This window comes from Crocodylus siamensis, chromosome 8, assembly GCF_052110815.1.
Source record: "Crocodylus siamensis isolate JL-2025a chromosome 8, ASM5211081v1, whole genome shotgun sequence".
NCBI classification, from domain to species: domain Eukaryota; kingdom Metazoa; phylum Chordata; order Crocodylia; family Crocodylidae; genus Crocodylus; species Crocodylus siamensis.
The window spans coordinates 41407227-41424719 of record NC_143402.1 but is presented as its reverse complement, the minus strand read 5'-3'; the positions used below and the strand labels follow the sequence as shown (position 1 = coordinate 41424719).

General features: G+C 52.4%; 1 protein-coding gene across 2 annotated transcripts; it reads left to right on the top strand.

Annotated features, from left to right (window-relative positions):
• The first annotated feature begins 1507 nt into the window (after positions 1-1507).
• Positions 1508-11423, top strand: UTP14A (UTP14A small subunit processome component). 2 transcript variants are annotated; one of them, XM_090060483.1, is made up of 14 exons: positions 1508-1649; positions 2604-2674; positions 2887-2951; positions 3119-3261; positions 4462-4617; positions 7799-7918; positions 7996-8090; positions 8470-8593; positions 8689-8766; positions 8861-9212; positions 9491-9846; positions 9963-10101; positions 10236-10335; positions 10927-11065. In XM_090060483.1, the coding sequence occupies exons 1-13, from the start codon at positions 1581-1583 to the stop codon at positions 10319-10321; spliced, it is 1854 nt and encodes a 617-aa protein (XP_089916609.1). In that variant the 5' UTR covers positions 1508-1580; the 3' UTR covers positions 10322-10335; positions 10927-11065. The 2 variants fall into 2 exon arrangements, with proteins under 2 accessions (XP_089916609.1, XP_089916608.1); XM_090060482.1 differs by having other exon boundaries at positions 1509-1649; positions 9963-10150; positions 10927-11423.
• Positions 11424-17493: the final 6070 nt, after the last annotated feature.

Below are 17493 nucleotides of genomic sequence, written 5' to 3'. Positions count from 1 at the left end.
ACACTGGAGCAAACAGGGAACATGACGCCATCTGGTGGCTCCTGCTGAGGCAGGTTTTGCCAGAGTGGAATCAAAGAGCAGCAGTTTACAAGGGCAGAGAAGGGGAGCAGCACTGAATGATGCTGTATTCCTTCACTAATGAAGAATGGTTGTGGGTGGAGTCACTAGCATTGGGGAGAAGGCCATGACACTGGATCATTTAGGGCAGGGGTGCTCAACCTCCAGCTTACAGGGCTCCCCACAGATCTGGAAATTTGGTGGTGGGGAGCAGTGGTAGCAGTGGTTAATTGTAGGTAACTCAAGCAGTAAAACATGTGCTAAGTGCAATCATATCGTAGCAAAATTTGGACTTTTTGCATAATGAGTCTCTCTAGATTGTGTTAAGTAACACATACAGCTATTGTTGGATGGCTCCACGGAGTTAATACAAGTTGAAGATTCCAGTGTGATGATGAGGCTGGGACTGACAATCAGCAGATTGAACATCTGAGCCCTAGTACCACACCTTGTGTAGGCTGGAAAGCAGTGCAGTTCTGGGTTTTGGACTAAGAATCAACACCAGAGCTGGTTCAAGACTACCACCAGCAGAGACTTGGCTCACCCTCTAGTTGCAGTGGTAGAAGCACCCTTCTTGGGTTTGGTTCCCCGTGCCCCATGCCCATTGCCAGCAGCAAATTTGTTTCACTCCACCATGCCAGGGGCAGGCCTGCTGAGCAGGGCAGTGCTGGGCACACAGCAAGATGGGTGCAGGCTCTGGGCAAGGGGGGTTGCATATCCTCACAGGCATATGCGTAAACTGCGGTGTACAGTTCTAGGCGGGGGTTCCAGTCCTGTCCAGAGCAAGCTGAGATTGTAGTAAGTGTTACTGAAAGACTGCTAGGAATGTGTTCCAACTTTTAATACAGCAGAGTAATGCTTACTATCTTCCAAACAACACATGTGCTAAGGGAGGCCCAGAGCACTGTCAGGGTCTCTCAAATCCTGGGTCCTTAGGTGTTTTTCTGAGACCCCCAGGTCCTGCTGTTCAGGATTTCTGAGGGAATCTCCGTAGACATTAAAAAAGCTTCTAATGCTTCTGGGTGCTGAGAAGACAGTAGACAGGGCCCACAAACCTCAACAAGCAGAAGACTGTAAACATGAACATTTTGTATTTTTATATCCTCGTGCTTTTTAATTCTGTTTGGGTATTTTGGGGCCTAACCGCGGTTTGGAACAGGCAGCACTAGCGACACCCGTGGATCAGGGCGGGCCAGGAGCCAGAGCCGCTCTGCCCTGGCTACACGGCCCCGAGCTCCTGCTAGTTGCGCAGATCCTGGACCCGGGCGGAAGGTCCCTGTCCTCAGCGCGGCGCCACACGCCCCCGCCGAGCCGAGCCGAGCGCACAGGCGGCCACCAGCCGCGGCTGTAGCACCGCCTTCAGCTTCCGACCGACCGCGCCAACAAGCGCCTCGCTGCGGACAGCGGAGCGAGGCACAGGCGCGCAAAGCGCAAGTGCCGCGTTTTACGACGTCCGGCGCGGCGCGCTTGGCGGTGGAGGTTTCCTTGACGGCAAGGGTTCCGGCTCATGCCTTTCTGCTACCATGGCTGATGAAGAAGCAGCCGACAATGGCCCCACGCTCCAGGCCGACGAGGACGAGGACGAGGACGAGGTGGGGGAGGCAGTGAGGCGCTCCAGGGGGCCCCGGCCGGGCGCGGCAGCATGAGCTTCCCGGGGCGGCTGGGCACAGGCCGAGGGACCGAGCACAGAGTCCCGCCGGCCGAGAGCGCGGGGCGGGGCCCCGAGTGCTCGGATGCCGCGGGCGGAGCCGGCCGAGCTGCTCGCCGGGTTTCGGCCAAGGAGCGGAGCTCGCGGCTGCTCCCAGCACTGGCCGCGCTCGCACTGGAGCAGGGCGCGGCGCGGGCTCCCGAATCTCCGGTGGCTACCATGACAGCGCGGACCTCGGGGCCAGGTCCCCCCTTCCCGCGCTCCAGCAAGGGGCGGGGCCTCGAGGGAGCCCTGTGCCTGGTATGAGCAGAGCTCTGGGCTCTCCCGGGTCCCGGGCATCCAGAGCCTCCTGCTGGGCTCCTTGCTGCCACATTGCCGGTGCCTGCTGGCTCTCTAGCTTCACCTACCCAGCAGCACGGATGCCCCCGCCCCAGTTTGGCATACTGATCCCCTGCCCAGGTGCAGGGGCAGGTGGTAGTGCATCTGCAATTGCAAAATCTGAGCAAGGAAGAAGGGGACTGGCAGGGCCTCCCCAATTTCCTACCATGGGGCAGGGAAGGGGCTACTCCTTGCTCCTTCATCCATTGCTCCCACTCTTCTTTGGGCAGCCGGAAGTAGCCAAGCCAACACTCTGCTCAGGCCCAGGACAAGGAGCTCAGCCCCCTTCTGTGTGCCAGCAAAGGGGGCCATGGAGTTGCACTCTTCTTTTCAAAATCCTCAGTATGCCCATGTTTGAAGGTGAAGCCATATAGCTTCTTGCCATGTCTTCTTGTATCAGCTACTCTACTGTCACTGGAGAGGCTCCTCTGTGAAGGCACTCAATATCTGATCCCGTGGTCCCTCCCTTAGCCTCAGTTCTTTCTGGCTGCACTAACCACATTTCCTTCTGTGCACCCAGGGGGCTTATGATGAGGAGAGGAGGCATCGTCAGCTCTTGGAGGCAGTTAGCTCCCTTGCTGGCAGGAACCGGTGAGTGTTGGGGCCACTTGTCAATCATCAGGAGTCTAAAGTGCTCTTTATGGAGGGTTATTGGCCATTTTTCAGAGCCCTGAGAGGTTGCTTCCCATTGTTATGGGCTCCTCTTATCCAACTCAGTCCTTCCACTGCTGGTAGAACAAGTTTGTGGGGTGATATGCGGGTTGCATTTGTGACATGGGCCTTCTGTATTCTCTCTTATTTAGGCGGAAGCTGACTGAGCGCACTGAGGCAAGTGCACAGGTGTCCGAGTTCAGTGTCAGCTGTGAAGGTGAGATCCTTCTGGTGAAGAGAAAACAGAGGCTGCAGTGTGCTGTCTTAGTAGGGTTGAGCACAGGAAGCTTTCTTTGCTACTGTGGCAGGTGGTGGCTTTAGGTGCCTTCTGCCAGGAATTCTCCATGGTATCCTACCTGCTCTGATTTATTGGTCCTTTGTCAGGTGCTGGGGAGAAGCTGATCTTGTCTGAGCTACTGGAGCCTATCAAGGCCTCATCTTTGCTGGGTGCTGTGAAGAAGCAACTGAACAAAGTCAAGCAGAAAAAAGCTGTGGAGCTGCCCCTCAGCAAAAAGGAGGCACAGCGGGTGAGTGAATGGGCAGAGGGTGGTGCAGCGGTTGGACATCTAACTGGGAAGGAGGGAGCATCAATGACAAGAAGCAGTTGTGTGGGTGGGGCAGCAGTGGGTTCTGCATGGCTGGGGATCCTTGGTATTTTTTTAGAGGTGCACTGGTACATCGGTCCCATATCAGATTGGCACCGGTATAAGGAAAATTGACTGTATCGGCAGATGACTTTTTATGGCTGATGTGGCCGGTAAATGCCCTGTGCATGTGCAACCGCAGCGCAGCATACAGGCTGCCATGAGTGCAGCCCAGCAGCATGGAGAGTAGCCAGGTCTGACTAGTAGGTCTTTCGGGAGGGAAGGGAGAGGGGGGTGGGCAGGTCGAGCTGGGGTGGAGTAGAGGATGGAGCCATGAGTGGCTCGTGAGGGGGCAGTTCTTGCCACTATGCGTGCCCTGGGTGAGTATGGGGGGCGTGTGCCCGGATTCACGTGCAGGGTGAGGGTGGGCTGTTTCTAGGGCCAGGGTGGCACTGGGCTCTTTCCGGCAGGTGGCTGGGCTGTACTCTGCTTGGGGTGGGTGGCAGCGGCACTGGGAGCCGGGCTATGGCGAATTTTGGGGTGGCTGCAGGTTCCCCCCCCAGTTCCCTCGTAGCACCGTCACTGCCCACCCTGAGCGCAGTCCTGGCCCAGACCCACTGACAGGAAGAGCTTGGTGCCCCCGCAGCCTACCCTCTATCTGCATGCAGATCAGGGGGCACATGCCCTCCCGGGGTGCGTACAGTAGCGGGAGCCATTCCACCCCCCACCTGCTACTTTCCAGATGAGCTGCTGACGGCTTTGTTCTGTGTCCTGCCCCGACTGTAGTGCCAGCCCCACTCCTTCCCTCACCGCAGGGGCCTCAATCTGTCCCTCCCTTGCCCTTTCCCACCACAACAGACTTACCAGCTGGACACCACTCTCCATGCTTCCCAGCTGCATATTGGAATCGGATCGGTACTGGCTAATATGTCTTGTTAAAAATTGGTTGACGGTATCAACCCAAAAATTCTGTATTGTGCATCCCTAGTATTTTTCCACTTGGAGTCAGCAGCAGTGATTGGTCTTCGCCCTGTATCTGTCTGAACTACAAGTGTTTCTCTGTCTGTGGCAGTTCCAACTGCATTTCCTTGCTTCTTAGGCCTGGGTCCTGTTGTGTCCTCATGAGTCCCTTTGTGTCTGCAGGTTGTGAGAGAGGCTGCCTACGATAAAACCTCGAAAGCCATCACCAAGTGGGACCAAGTGGTTCTGCAGAACCGACGGGCAGAGCAGCTGGTTTTCCCACTGAAGCAGGAACAAGTGACAGTTGCCCCCATTGAAGAGAGGGTAACTAGCTGGCAGGTGAGTGCTGCCATGGGGACTGGAGATGTGAAGCCCTAGCATAACTATCTGGACCCCTTTTGAGTGATCGTTTTTACCTGATACCAGTCTGGAGGGGCTTCTTGAATCTTGGTTTGATTTTGTGGCCAAGTTTCACCTCAGACCTATGTTTGGTTTTCAGTCTATTGCCCCATCCTGTGCTTCTGGGGAAGGTCTGATGCAGGGAACAATAAGTGGAGCTCTCTGCTCCCTGTCTGGGTCCCTCCCAGGACACAGAGTCCCAGGGTCTTTCCTTTGGGCCCCTGGTCAGTAAAGCAGTTCCCAGAAGGTGTGACCAGCAAGTTCAAAGTGAGGGTGGGCACCCTCAGATAGGTTGCCCGCAGTTCAAGTTCCCCATGTTCTAGCCCCTTTGTATTTGTGGGTGATGCACAGTATTTCACACAGGGTACTGGGCTGTACAGTACATGAAGGATGGGCAGAGAGGTCTAGTTCTGAGCTTTGCTTACACTTCTGGAGCTCAGCCTTATTTAGAGCCTGCTGTTTCCCCCAGACCAGTTTTATAAATCTCTATCCTTAACCTCTTTTCAGCTGTAAAACAATCATGTTTCAAAGCATCAAAGGGCCTCGCTGGGGAATGAAGGAACAGGACAAATCTGTTGTTACCCCCTGCAGTTTCCTCCTCCTTTGTAAATCCTTGAATGATTAAGAACCTAAAATCTGCTCTCAGTGCTGGTGCCTGCCACTAGACCTTCAGCTAAATTTTATCCAACTTCCTTCCCCACACCAGCTTGGATGGGCAGAGAAGGAAGAGTCTTATCATCTGTGTGCAGATGAGGGGGAGAGGGAGGGGCATGCTGGGTGCCACCAGCCCCACATGACACACCGTGGCACCTCCCCGCCCCCCACTTCAGCTTGCTCTCTGTGCCCACTCCCAGCAGCAGGGCCAGTGGGGCAAGAGCAGCTGTGCCATTTTGTGGGCCACACACATGCCGCCCAGCTGGTGGGGTGTGGATTGGGAGCCATTTGCACTTGGCAGCCAGCACTGCCACGCCCCAGGATGCTTTCTCTGAGCCTCCATCTACCACCAGCTGGTTGTGCACTCCTGCAGGGAGCTGGGGTTCCCACACGGTGATCACCACCACACTGCTGCTGCTGGGGTGTGTCATGTGGGGCTGGTGGCACCCAGCACACCCCTCTCTCTCCCCCTTCTCTGGGAAAGAAGGAAAGTATGGCAAGACTGTGGGAGGTGCCATTGCTGCGCCCCTGCCTGCCCACCCATGCTTACCTCTCTCCACCTCATTCTCCCCTTTCCCTTCTCAGTCTGGTCCCCCCAGTCCCTTCCCTTTCCCCCACACACACCTACCTGCATATCTGTGTCTGTTCCTGCATGTCTGTCTGTGCCTGCATGTGTGTCTGGGGCTGGAGTGGCTGTTGTGGGGAATGAGGGGCACCAGCAGGGCTGGTGAGGCTGTTGGGGGGCAGTGAAGGGAACGAGCATGGCTGTGGGGGGGCCTTTAATTTTGATAATGGATTTTGGGGTTTTATCAGAGAATTTGTGATTTTTGTTTTTAATTGGGGAAAACCAGGATCCCTGCTTATCATTGGCAGGCAAGGTTCTTTGGATAAATCTGATATTGTTTCTTAAATCAACTCAAATAGTTGCCTTATGATTGGAACACTAGTACTTTAGTGGGTTGCCTAGTGAGACTTCTTCAAATTTCAGCTTCTTCCCTCTCCAGTCCTGCAATTCTGACTCTGCTGGAGCAAAATGATTTTAAACCCCCCCAAAAAAACTCTTGGCCTGGGGAAAGAAAGGGGTCTTATTTCTTGCTTCAAATAGGGAGCTCCTCTAGAAGACTCCTCCATGCACACTGCAGGCAAGGATAATGCCAGCCCCCAGGGAAGTATTAGCCAGTGGAAATACCATAGCAGGCCTCTGTCCTAGCCATCTCCACCTAAAACAGCGCAATGGCTGAAGTGTCTTCAGAAGGCTGTCCTCAGACCAGAGGAGTGCATGATGAGAATCCCTGGCCAGTTGTCTGCCAGTCCTGTGTGGGGCATTGGGGCTTTCTCAGCTGGGAATTGCATATGTTTTGCCAAACCCTGTGGGCTCACTTGTAAAATTCCTTGCACAGAAGAAATGCTCCACAAGTCCGAAGAGGAAGCGCTCCCAGATGGATCATCCCAGTCAGTGCATGGTTCCCGCAGAGCAGGCCCCATGGTACCTAGGAACTAGCAAGAGGGTTGGGTCCTAGTGATGTGACGAGTTCCATGGGGCTGTTTGGTACTTGCCGGTATCCTCCCAAGGGCAGCGGATGAGTAACCTGGGTATCCTGGCCAGATGCCACTACAGAGACCTCCATTCAATCCTGAAGTGACTGCTTGTGTGTCAAGTTAATGTGGGACTACCTTCTTCCTTAGCTGAGCATGTTAAGAGGCTGCAGCGCTCTGTCCCAAAGATGGCAGGTTTTGGAGCTTGGAGTTGGTGGAGATGAAAGGTGCCATTTTGAGTGTGTGTGTTGCAGCCTCTCTGAGAGAGGCTCTAGCATTCTGCATTTGCCACCCCTACCCTTGCGTCACTAGTGACTGTAACCTTAGGAGCATTGGTTGAGACTGAGTCTGGGTTTTTTTCTTGCCTTTCCAAGCTTAAGCGGTTCTCTTCCTCTCCTCAGGAACTGTAGCTAAACCTGCAGTCTGTTGCAGACCCTAGTAGTACCACCCCATAGTTTAGCAGGGGACAGCCAGCTGCACACTAATACTGGAATGTTTCTAGCTTGGTTGGTTCAAAGCTGACATTGTTTCTTCACCAGAAGTCTTATAAAGAGGGTTGGGTTCTTGCAGACATTCCAGCTCTGTTCTCCCCAGCTCTGCTCACCACTTGGGAGTGCTAATCCAGCACACTGAGAGTTGCAAAACAGAAAAGTTGTCTGTTCTGGGTCAGAGCAGAGGAGAGGACATCTTGCCCTTCCTGGAGAGGCTTGTGTATGGGGCAGCTCCTAACCCTGGAGCTTTGGTGTATGGAAACTACTCTAGTTCTCTTTTGGATTGAGCAAGGAGGAGCAAGCAAGGCTGATAGCTCCCACATGGTGGAAGCTAGCTCTGAGTGGGACATAGAGAAAGGCAGCAAGGCTCTAAAGGAAGGAGCTGCCCTCACCCATGATTCTACACACAATCTCACTTACTTGTCTTTCTTGTTCCAAAGGCACGGACTCCACTAGAGCAGGAAATCTTCAGTTTGCTTCATAAGACACGGCAGTTGACAGCAGACCCGCTGCTGACACCGCGGGAAGAGGCCTCTTTGCAGGCCATGAGTCTAGAAGAAGTAAGTGCACGTGCTCTGCTCCTTTGTGCAGACTTCACCATTGGAGACAGCTCTCACCCTGTAATGTATTTTTTCAGGCCCAGCAGCGCCGTGCAGAGCTACAGAAAGCACGGGCTCTGCAGTCCTACTATGAAGCCAAGGCACGACGGGAGAAGAAGATCAAAAGCAAGAAGTAAGGCACTGCCTGTTTAGGGGAGAGGGTTGAGGATGTGGCTAGCAGGTCAGCATTCCACTTGTGGCATTGCAGCCACCTACAGTCTATATGCCCCAGCCCAGAGGTCAGAATGATTGATGGGGCCAAGGCAGCTCTGCAGGGCAAGGCAGGGGCAGGGCAGGAAGAGGCTAGCGAGGAACAGGTTTAAATCCCCGTACAACATAGCTTTCTGGTTTCCTGCCCCAAAAGGATTTTGTCTAGCTAGTGCATGCCCTGATGGCTGCCATCTTGCTCTAATACTGCAGGTACTGTGCCAAGCACTACTAAGAAAAGGCCCTCCAGAACACCTATGCTGATAGTGCAGAGACCCTCTAGCCATTCTGCTCTTGCCTTATAGGTTCCACCGAGTGCTGCAGAAGAACAAGCGGCGGGAGGCTCTAAAGGAGTTTGAGGCACTTAAGAAATCCAACCCTGAAGCTGCCTTGCTGAAGCTGGATGAGATGGAGAAAGCTAGAATAAAGGTGACAGTCCTGGGTCCTCCCACAACCTGGGGTTCTACTGCTACCTGAGGAAACCCTTGCTGATATCTGTTTCTATGTGCTTCCTCCCTGCTCAGGAAAGGATGACCCTCAAGCACCAGAACAAGGGGAAGTGGGCCAGGTCCAAGGCTATCATGGGCAAATACGACCTGGAGGTGAGGGGCTGTAGTGGGAAGGGGAGGGCTGCTGAGTGTGTGGTGTGGAGAAGAGGTTGGGCTTATCTCTGAAAGGCTTGGCATTTCCCCTCAGGCCCGCAGGGCTATGCAGGAGCAGCTAGCCAAAAACAAAGAGCTCACACAGAAGGTGTGCATGGAGCTGGAGGACAACAAGGAGGTCTGTGTGGCTGAGGAAGGCCTCCTCCCTGATTCCCTCAATGAGGTGCAGCCTAGCAGAAATGTAGCCAACCCCTGGATGCTGGGCAAACTCAGCAATGAAACAAAGGACTCTGGGACCCAGGAGGACCTCAAAGCCCCTACAGATTCAGAGGAGCCTGAGAACGAGGGAGAGGAAGAGCCAGTGCTGTCAGAAGAAGAGGCCTTGCTGCAAGATTTTGAGCAGAGACGGGTGTGGCACTGCCAGAAAGGGAGCCCAGAGCTGCAGGGTGAGTACTGCTGGGCCCAGCAGGGTGTGGGGGAATTTCTGAGCCTCTTGCCATTATCTGTCACAAGATGGACTGCAAAAGGCTGTGGCTGCTGTTACCCTTGATATAGGGGAGAACCTCAGCATTGCCTTCACCCATTTGGCTCATTGAGGACCTCTCACCTTGTACTCGGTGCCCTGCTGCATTGGGCAGGGTAGTGGGGGGAGTTGTCACCTGGCCTCTGCTGCCTGGGAGTGGCAGTGGTAGCAGTGTTTTCACTTTCTGGCTGCTGTCTGTAGGAGCTAGCAGAGAAGAGGAGTTGCCTGAATTTGTGAGCCCCAGCCAGGCTGTGGGGCAAATAAACATGGAAGATGAACAGAGGCAGGAGGAGCCCTTGCTTTCAGAGCAGCTTGGCCGGCTGTGTGCTGTGGAGGAGATGGATGTCCTGGCCGCAGAAGAGCAGGAGCCGCCACAGCCTGCAAGGACTGAGCAGCAGAAACCACACCAGGACACAGCAGTGGCAGAGGACAGACCTAGAGGCAGTCAGACAACAAGGAAAACAGCCAAGCAGAAAATGATTGACCTGCAGGCTGTACTTGCAGGGGAATCCTGTAGGATCCACTGCCCCACCCTGCCTGTTGCTGTGCAGGATGAGGTGAGCAAGGCTGGGGACTGGCTCCAGTCATGTTAATCTCTTGTCTCACAGAAGGAGATAAATAGGGGTTGGAGAGCCTGGTGAGTGCCATGGGCACTGATCTCTTTCTCTGGCAGGAAGGAGGTACCGACCAGAGGCTGGTCATCAAGGAGGCCTTTGCAGGAGATGACGTTGTTGCTGACTTCCTGAAAGAGAAGAACAAGGTGGAACAGGAACAGAAGCCCCAGACTGTGGACCTGTTGCTCCCTGGCTGGGGTGAGTGGAGTGGCACAGGACTGAAACCCAGCGCCAAAAAAAGGAAGAGGTATGTGTGGGCAAGGCCCAGACTCTTTCTCACAACGTCCTTGGTGCACAGGGGTTCTGCAACCTAAAATGTCTTGTTCTCTCAGGTTCCTCATCAAGCAACCACCTGGGCCCCCTAGGAAAGATCGGCACCTGCCTCATGTCATCATCAGCCAAAAGCGCAACATCCTAGCTGCAACGCACCAGGTTTGAAGAACCTGCCTAGCCCCACTGGCCTGTCCCAGAGACTCACCCTGCATATGAAGTGGTTTAGACAGAAGGACATCTCTCTGTCCCTGCAGTGGGGAGGGCTAGAACCGCAGTGGTATCAGTCCCCACTGGATAGTTTGCTGTGGCAGGTGCTAATCAGTCCTGCCCATGCCCAACCCCCGCAAAACTTCCTGATTTTTGACTTCCTGCAGAGGGGAAGCAGAAGGTTCCTAGCTGCAGTTATAGCCCAGGGGCAATCAGAGCAGCACTTAATGCATGGCTTCTTGGTCACCTTCCCTGTCTCATTTGCCCAGCCAGCATCACAGGTGTCCTTATCTTGCATGTAGACCAGGAGTGACAGCTGATGTTGGCTTTGGGTGCTGGATAGGAGTGTAAGAAGCAAGGTGTCTTGTTTGAGCAGGTTATCAATGCCATCTTACTGGCAGCCCCTTGTTCCCAGCACAGTACACTAGCAGCCCCACATTACCCAGGTGGCCCTTGTGGGACCACTCACAGCCAGGTACCAGGATGCAGAGAGTATGGGGCATACACTGAGCTAAGTCCCTCTCTTTCTTCTCCCTGCAACAGGTCAATGAACTCCCGTTCCCTTTTGACAGCCACCAACAGTTTGAGCGGAGCATCCAGGCACCAATAGGGCCCACGTGGAACACGCAGCATGCCTTCCAGAAGCTGACTGCCCCACACCTCATCACCCAGCCAGGCCACATAATCCAGCCCATCTCCAATGAGGATGTTGCCTCTCAGAGCACCACGTCCACTCGCAAAGCCAAGCCTGCAGTGGAGCTGACACCCCAGCAGGCCAAACGCCTCCACCAGCACCCTCGCAAGAAAGTTCGATAAGACACAGTCAGGCTGGAGGGGCCCATACTACCTCTGAATGGCATTGCCACCCTTAGCAGGAAGAGTAAGGGTGGCTACCTCTGGACTGCACAGTCAGGCACTGGCTTGTACTAGGAGCTGTTGTGGAAATATCAGGCTGAAATATCCTTGTCTGAGGATAGGGGACCCTACCCTCTTCCTCCTGAATGTGAGCTTCTTTCCTAGTAAAAGTCCTGACATGCAGGTTCCTCTGTGCCATCTTTGCCTTGCCCCAGCCCCTTCCAAGCAGGCTGAAATGGGGGTTAGGAGTTGGATTAAGGTATAATGAGAGAGCGGTTGCTAGCAGAAAGCATGTGTTCACACCCTGGTATGGTTGTAACTTCCTGAAAGGAGCAGTTGGTCTTGCAGTATAATGGCTGGGATGCACCAGCCACCAGGTGAAGGTCTAGCTGGTGTTCCTTTCAGTGCAGTTGGGGTAGAAGCACTGTTTGCTGTAGGAGGGGGCCATCTCTCTCCAGGTGTTGGTGGGTTGCTTGGGAGGCTATGATCTGAGAGACATGTAATGGTGATGGCAGTTGAGACTGAGCAGCTGCACTTGAACCTCCCTGCTCTGACCCGCCACCTGGTTCCTTCCATGGCTGTCAGTCACAGATTCTGGTTGGCTGTCAGCTGTCCTCTCCAGTTTTTCTTGTGAAGTCCCCAGGCCTTCGCACATTTCCTGAACAGCTGGCCTGGGCACTGCTTGTGGGGCAGCCCCACAGTAGGAGGTACAGCTGCCATTTTTTTTTTCACGTAGTTGGTCTGATCTAGCCACACTTTGGCATTCTAACCTTGGCTGCATGTCAAAAGGAGGAGACTCAGCTGGTGGTCATCTGTCCATGGCTCCTGAGGAGAGGACTTATGCGTGGGCAGAAAGTGCTTATTCTAAAGGACCCATTGGACCAAATTTCTTTGTATGAGAAGCAGTTAGAGTGGGCTGTTTCTGAGTTCTCCATCTCCTTTCTGGTCTGCAGGATGCTTTTTTCCTTCCCCCTGGCCAGGCCTTTTCTGCTGCCTTTCCTGTCTCTATCTAATGGCTCTGGGAAATAGGACAAGAACTGCAGGCATTCCCCATCACTGCAAGTGGGGAAAATGTTTACTAGAGGAAGCTTCCACCAAGTCTGTTGCCTTGTTTTAGATGGGGCATGGAACAAGGTATTTATGCATGTGACTTCTGGGCTAGGCCAGCTACATGGGCAGCTAGAGCAGGTTTCATTTCCTGTTTCTAGATGCAGAAAGGCTGACCCCAGAAAATGAAGAAACCCCTTCCACAGCCCTACCCTATTTCCAAACTGCTTAAAATTCTCCTCTATTTAAAGGGAAAGAAAGCAACTTGAATGCCTAAATTAAAGGGGAGAAATGGAGGTGCTTTGGGTAGCTGAGGGCAGGTAGTACAGGGGGATATAGGAATACTGTACAGGTGGGGAAAGATATGGTCATTCTTCACATGTATAGCCAGAGAGAAAACACGGGAAAGGGTCACATTTAGCCCACACGGGAGCTACAGTGGGAAAGTGGCCTTGCTGTTTTTGCACGGTACACGCAGTCATTGTACAAGTGAGTGGTTAACAAGGGAAAGTGGTTGCTTCGCAGGTCTATAATACATGTAGTCATGCTTTGAATAGACAGTCCTCGAGAGGTGGTTGCACTGCAAATGTCTGGTGTGTAGGAGTGGCATGGAGGACATGCATCTGGCTGCCTGCTGGACAGTGGCTGGAGGGAGCATAAACTCCCTGATTAACCCTGCTCTGTGGCTGCAATGTAGATGGGAGTGACAGGGCTTCTCTGCTTGCCCCTGCCTGGGCACTCCTGCACATGCTCTTTCTTCAGCTCTTATCCATCTCTCAGATGTGATTTGGAGCTATATTGAACATGTGGGGAGTTTCTTTATGTCCATGGTACCCCCTCACCTATGCTGTCTTGGCTTCCAAAGAGAGCCCTGCCATTTTTCAACATCTGGAGAGTTGTCATAGGGATCTTGTACATTGCTGCTGCAGCCAAAGGAAATACCCTCATTGTTTCTGGGTTCCTTTTACTGTTGGTGTTGCCCAAGAGTCTTTTTCTGTGCTCTCAACCATCCTTTGTTCTTCCCCTCTAAAAGAGGAACATGGCAGGACCACTCTGAAAGGAGAAGTCTTGGAATTAGGTCTCTCCCATGGCCCTCCTCTCAGACCAGAACATCCCATCGTGTAGTCCACAATCATGCCACTGACCCAAATGGGGAGGTCCTGTGTTCTACAGAACATAGTATTATCACTGACAGGCTAAAAGGACATGTAACTTTCAGACCAGCAGCCGAGGATGATGTTCTTTGGGTGAAGTAAATAAAATTTGAAAAGAAGAAACCACAGTTATGTTCTGAGTATCCAGAAAAATTCTTTGTGTGGGCCAGTGGCAAGGCTGGAGCCAAAGCATAGGCTTCTGCCCAGTTGCATCAAGCTTACTTCACATATCCTGAAATTTGGTAAAAGTAATAAATGTAGGTTCTTTTCTGGCCTCTTGAGTTCTTGGGTCAGATCTTCAGAGTCTTCTCAAAGACTCCCTGGCAGGGATGAACACTTAATTTTGGAGATGCTGATGAGGGCTGAGTGTATGCTCCTATAACTTGTATCCTCCATGCATGGTGACATGCACCTCTATACACACAGCCCAGGTGGTAATGTTTCCATGGAGATGCTGTATCCAGAGCCAGAGAAAGTACATTTCCATGGAGATGCTCTATGCAGAGCCTTAATTGCCTGAGCAAGAACATTTCTGTGAAGGGGCTGTATCTAGAGTCTGTGCAGCCTGAATCGGCGTGTTTCCATGAAGATGTCACCTCCCAAGTCTGCACAGCTTGGTTTGGGGCGTTTCCATGGCAGTGCCACATTCAGCATCACTAACAGGTCCAGAGAGGTCTTGCTCCCCCTCTATGCGGCGCTGGTCAGGCTGCAGCTGGAGTACTGTGTCCAGTACTGGGTGCCGCACTTCGGGAGGGACGTGGAGAACCTGGAGAGGGTCCAGAGGAGGCCACTCGTATAGTTGGGGGCCTCCGTGGCCAGCCTTATGAGGAGAGGCTGAGGGACCTGAATCTCTTCAGTCTCCACAAGAAGAGACTGAGGGGGGATCTTGTGGCTGCCTACAACCTTATCAGGGGCCAGCAGCAGGGACTCTGGGAAAGTCTGTTCACCAGGGCCCCCCTTGGAGTCACCAGGAACAATGGCCACAAGCTGAGGGAGGATAGGTTTAGGTTAGAGATTAGGAAGAACTACTTCACTGTAAGGGTGGCCAGAGCCTGGAATAGGCTTCCCAGAGAGGTGGTGCTCTCACCTTCCCTGGAAATTTTCAAGAGGAGACTGGAAAGGCACCTGGCTGGGGTCTTATGACCCCTCCCACCCCCAGTGCTCATTCCTGCCCATGGCAGGGGGTCGGACTCGATGATCTGTCTAGGTCCCTTCAGACTCACTGATTCTGTGATTCTATGATTCTGAGCCTACATGGCCTGTGTTGGTGCCTTTTCGGGATGCTGTCTGGATTCAGTGATTCATAACTTGGCCTCAGCTGGTTTACAGGGAAGAAATAGTAATTGGAAGGCCAGCCAAGGGGAGCTGTTGGCCCATTGTAACATGACCTGTGGTGCAATCAACCACATCTCTCATCTGCTGGCAGGGCCTATAGAGATGTGAAGGACCCTGGCTGCTTGGATCAGGCTGTAACATTGCCTGCTGGACCACTAGGTCCGTGGTAGGACTGACTGCAACCGGTCAGTTGATTGTCAGTGTCCCTTGGGCAAGCACTAGAAACCCCACAGGGCCTTTGCAGGGCCAAAGCTTGATTACCTGTGGGTGAAATGATTCTAGCTCTGGGTCTTTAGAAAATGACATTGAAAGGAACTGGGTCACGGGAAAGTCAAGAGGAGCAGGTTGAGGCATGTGATAATGGAGATCCAGTATGGCCAGTATGGATGCTACTCATAAAGGGCAGAGTGAGCTGTAGGAGATGGCAGGATTAGGCAGGAAGCGCCTGAGGTGTGGGTCAAATAAACAGGAGGATTGGACATGTTATGGGCTAACAGAGAAGGTGGTATCACATCCTGGGCATTCAGGAAAGGTATTACAGTCCTGATATGGGGAAAATGGTTTTCTTTACTGAGTTTCTCTTAGTCTTTGGTATTTTGATTGCCCTAGGTCTGAATTACTAGTTTCTAGCTTTACTTTGCAACTCTTGGTTGGTAATTGTTTATTAATTTAAAATGAAAACTTAAAGCTTTTTTATGATGCTATAACTCCTGGAGCTAGAATTTTTAAAGATGAACCACAGTTATTCCAAAGGGAGTAGTGTAGGTCAGTTGGGAGGGCGACTGGCTGCAGATGGTAAGGACCTTGCTTTTATCACGGTTGAGGGTAGTGGGATTTTACTTAGTCCCCACTTCCAGAGCATCTCGGGGGTTATTCAACCTCCTAGCCAATGAGCTACCTAGGGGTAAAGGTGGCTGAAATGTAGGGCTGACAACATCACCTCCTTCTGTGGAGATTAGGGCAAGGCTACGCTTTCTTTAATTACCTTTACTTTTGCAGCTATCACAAGACTCCTGATCAAGAGAGTATGAAACACTGTACTATTAAACGCAAAGGAATACATTTTACCCTTACTGCTGAGCACTTGCCGGTGAGGTTTGTGGCATATAGACTTGATTCATGGCTTATATAGCTATTTGCTAGACAGGCCTAGCTTCTTGGGGATTAGAATTCCTCAATTCCATTGTGGCTTTTGGAGATGAGTGTGGGCCAGTGGGTATAAGTATATAGTACTGGCATTCTCTGAAACACAGAATGATGCAGTGGATGAATATTGGCTGCTGTCCTATAAACCTGGCTTCTGTTTCCTGTTCTGCCTGACGTAACCTTGTGCAGCTTCTGCTATCTCTAAATGGAGGGAAATGCTAGTAGCTTTCCTTTATTGGCATGGTTAGGCATAGAAATTTAAATGGACATCGGTATGGAAGAGGTAACATTAGAATATGAGGGTGTTCTGGCTCCTAGCTCTTGAACCCTAAAGCCAAAGGGATTTTGGAGGCAGCTGTCCTGTGTGTGGAAGAAGGGCAAATGTGTGGGCAAAACCACCCCAAATGTGGAGCATAGCACATTGCCTGAGGTGCTTGGGGGAGCATTCAGCTCCTGTCTGGCTCATCCTCTTTTTCATGCCAGAGTAAGGTAGGAGAAGATAAACCTGCTGTCCTCATAATGGGAGCCTAGCCCACCCTCAGCCAGATCCAGAGCCATTTTCCAAAGTGATGCCTGTGAATGGCTGAAGAGACTTACGGGCTGGTACCCCTACCTGCCATCCATGAACTTCCCCTGTGAGTGCCATAAGGCCTAGTTGAACATCAGTTCTTTCCTCAGAAGCCTATCTTGAACACTATCCTGGTTACATGAGCACAAGTGTATACAGTTTACACTGCAATTCTCAATCCTGAATTGACTTTGTCCCCAGCTTGCTTGTGATATCAGGAACATAAGGGTCCCCTTAGGTTCTCTGCATAAGAGGGATGACTAGATGGGAACTCATTTGATCAGCTACCAGCAGAAACTGCCAGTATTCCCTATCGTCCCATCTACCTCGTGCACTGGTTACAGCGTAAGTCCTGCTCCCAGCTTGGGTTCATCCCAGTGACAGTTCCTAGGACATCTTCACTGGCCTGCTGTCACCAGGTTGTTCCCTGCAATGCTGCTGCTGGTGTATTCTGCCTCTCACTGGATACCATGTTCGAGCATCACCACCTGTAGCCATGTCCTCACTCACCTCAGGCTGCACCCCTATGAACAGAGAATCCCCTGTGTTCTTACAGGGTCCCTCTTGTTTTTTCTCTTCATTCCTCCCTCATGCACACATCAAATGAGTTTCCTGCAGTCTCCCCTCCTCCCTCTCTTCCCCTGCTCCCTGATACAAATGCACTCTCAGAATCTCCCTCAGTCCTTTTCACATAAGCCGCTTCTTACACACACACATCCCCTGCATGCTCCCTTAGTCTCATACACACAGTCCCCTCTGGCACAATTCCCATTTCACGCTGTCTCACGCTTTCATCCTCTGAAACTCGCACAAAGCCCCCACCTATCTCATGTACACACTCCAACAGCAGCAGCCTTACTTTCTTTCAGCCTCATTTCTCTCAGAATCCCCCCTTCTCTTTTTTTTCTTATATTCAACCCTCCTCTTTCTCTCACATGCACAGCACTTCTCACTTTCTGTCCCTCTGGCACATAGCACACGGTCCCACTTGCTCTCCCCCATACA

Excerpts from the sequence above, each read along its gene's own strand:
- UTP14A (XM_090060482.1), top strand. The coding sequence starts at position 1,581 with ATGGCTGATGAAGAAGCAGCCGACAATGGCCCCACGCTCCAGGCCGAC. Across the intron at positions 9,847-9,962 it reads CTGTTGCTGTGCAGGATGAG|GAAGGAGGTACCGACCAGAG; the intron begins GTGAGCAAGGCT and ends TTTCTCTGGCAG. Across the intron at positions 10,151-10,235 it reads AGCGCCAAAAAAAGGAAGAG|GTTCCTCATCAAGCAACCAC; the intron begins GTATGTGTGGGC and ends TTGTTCTCTCAG.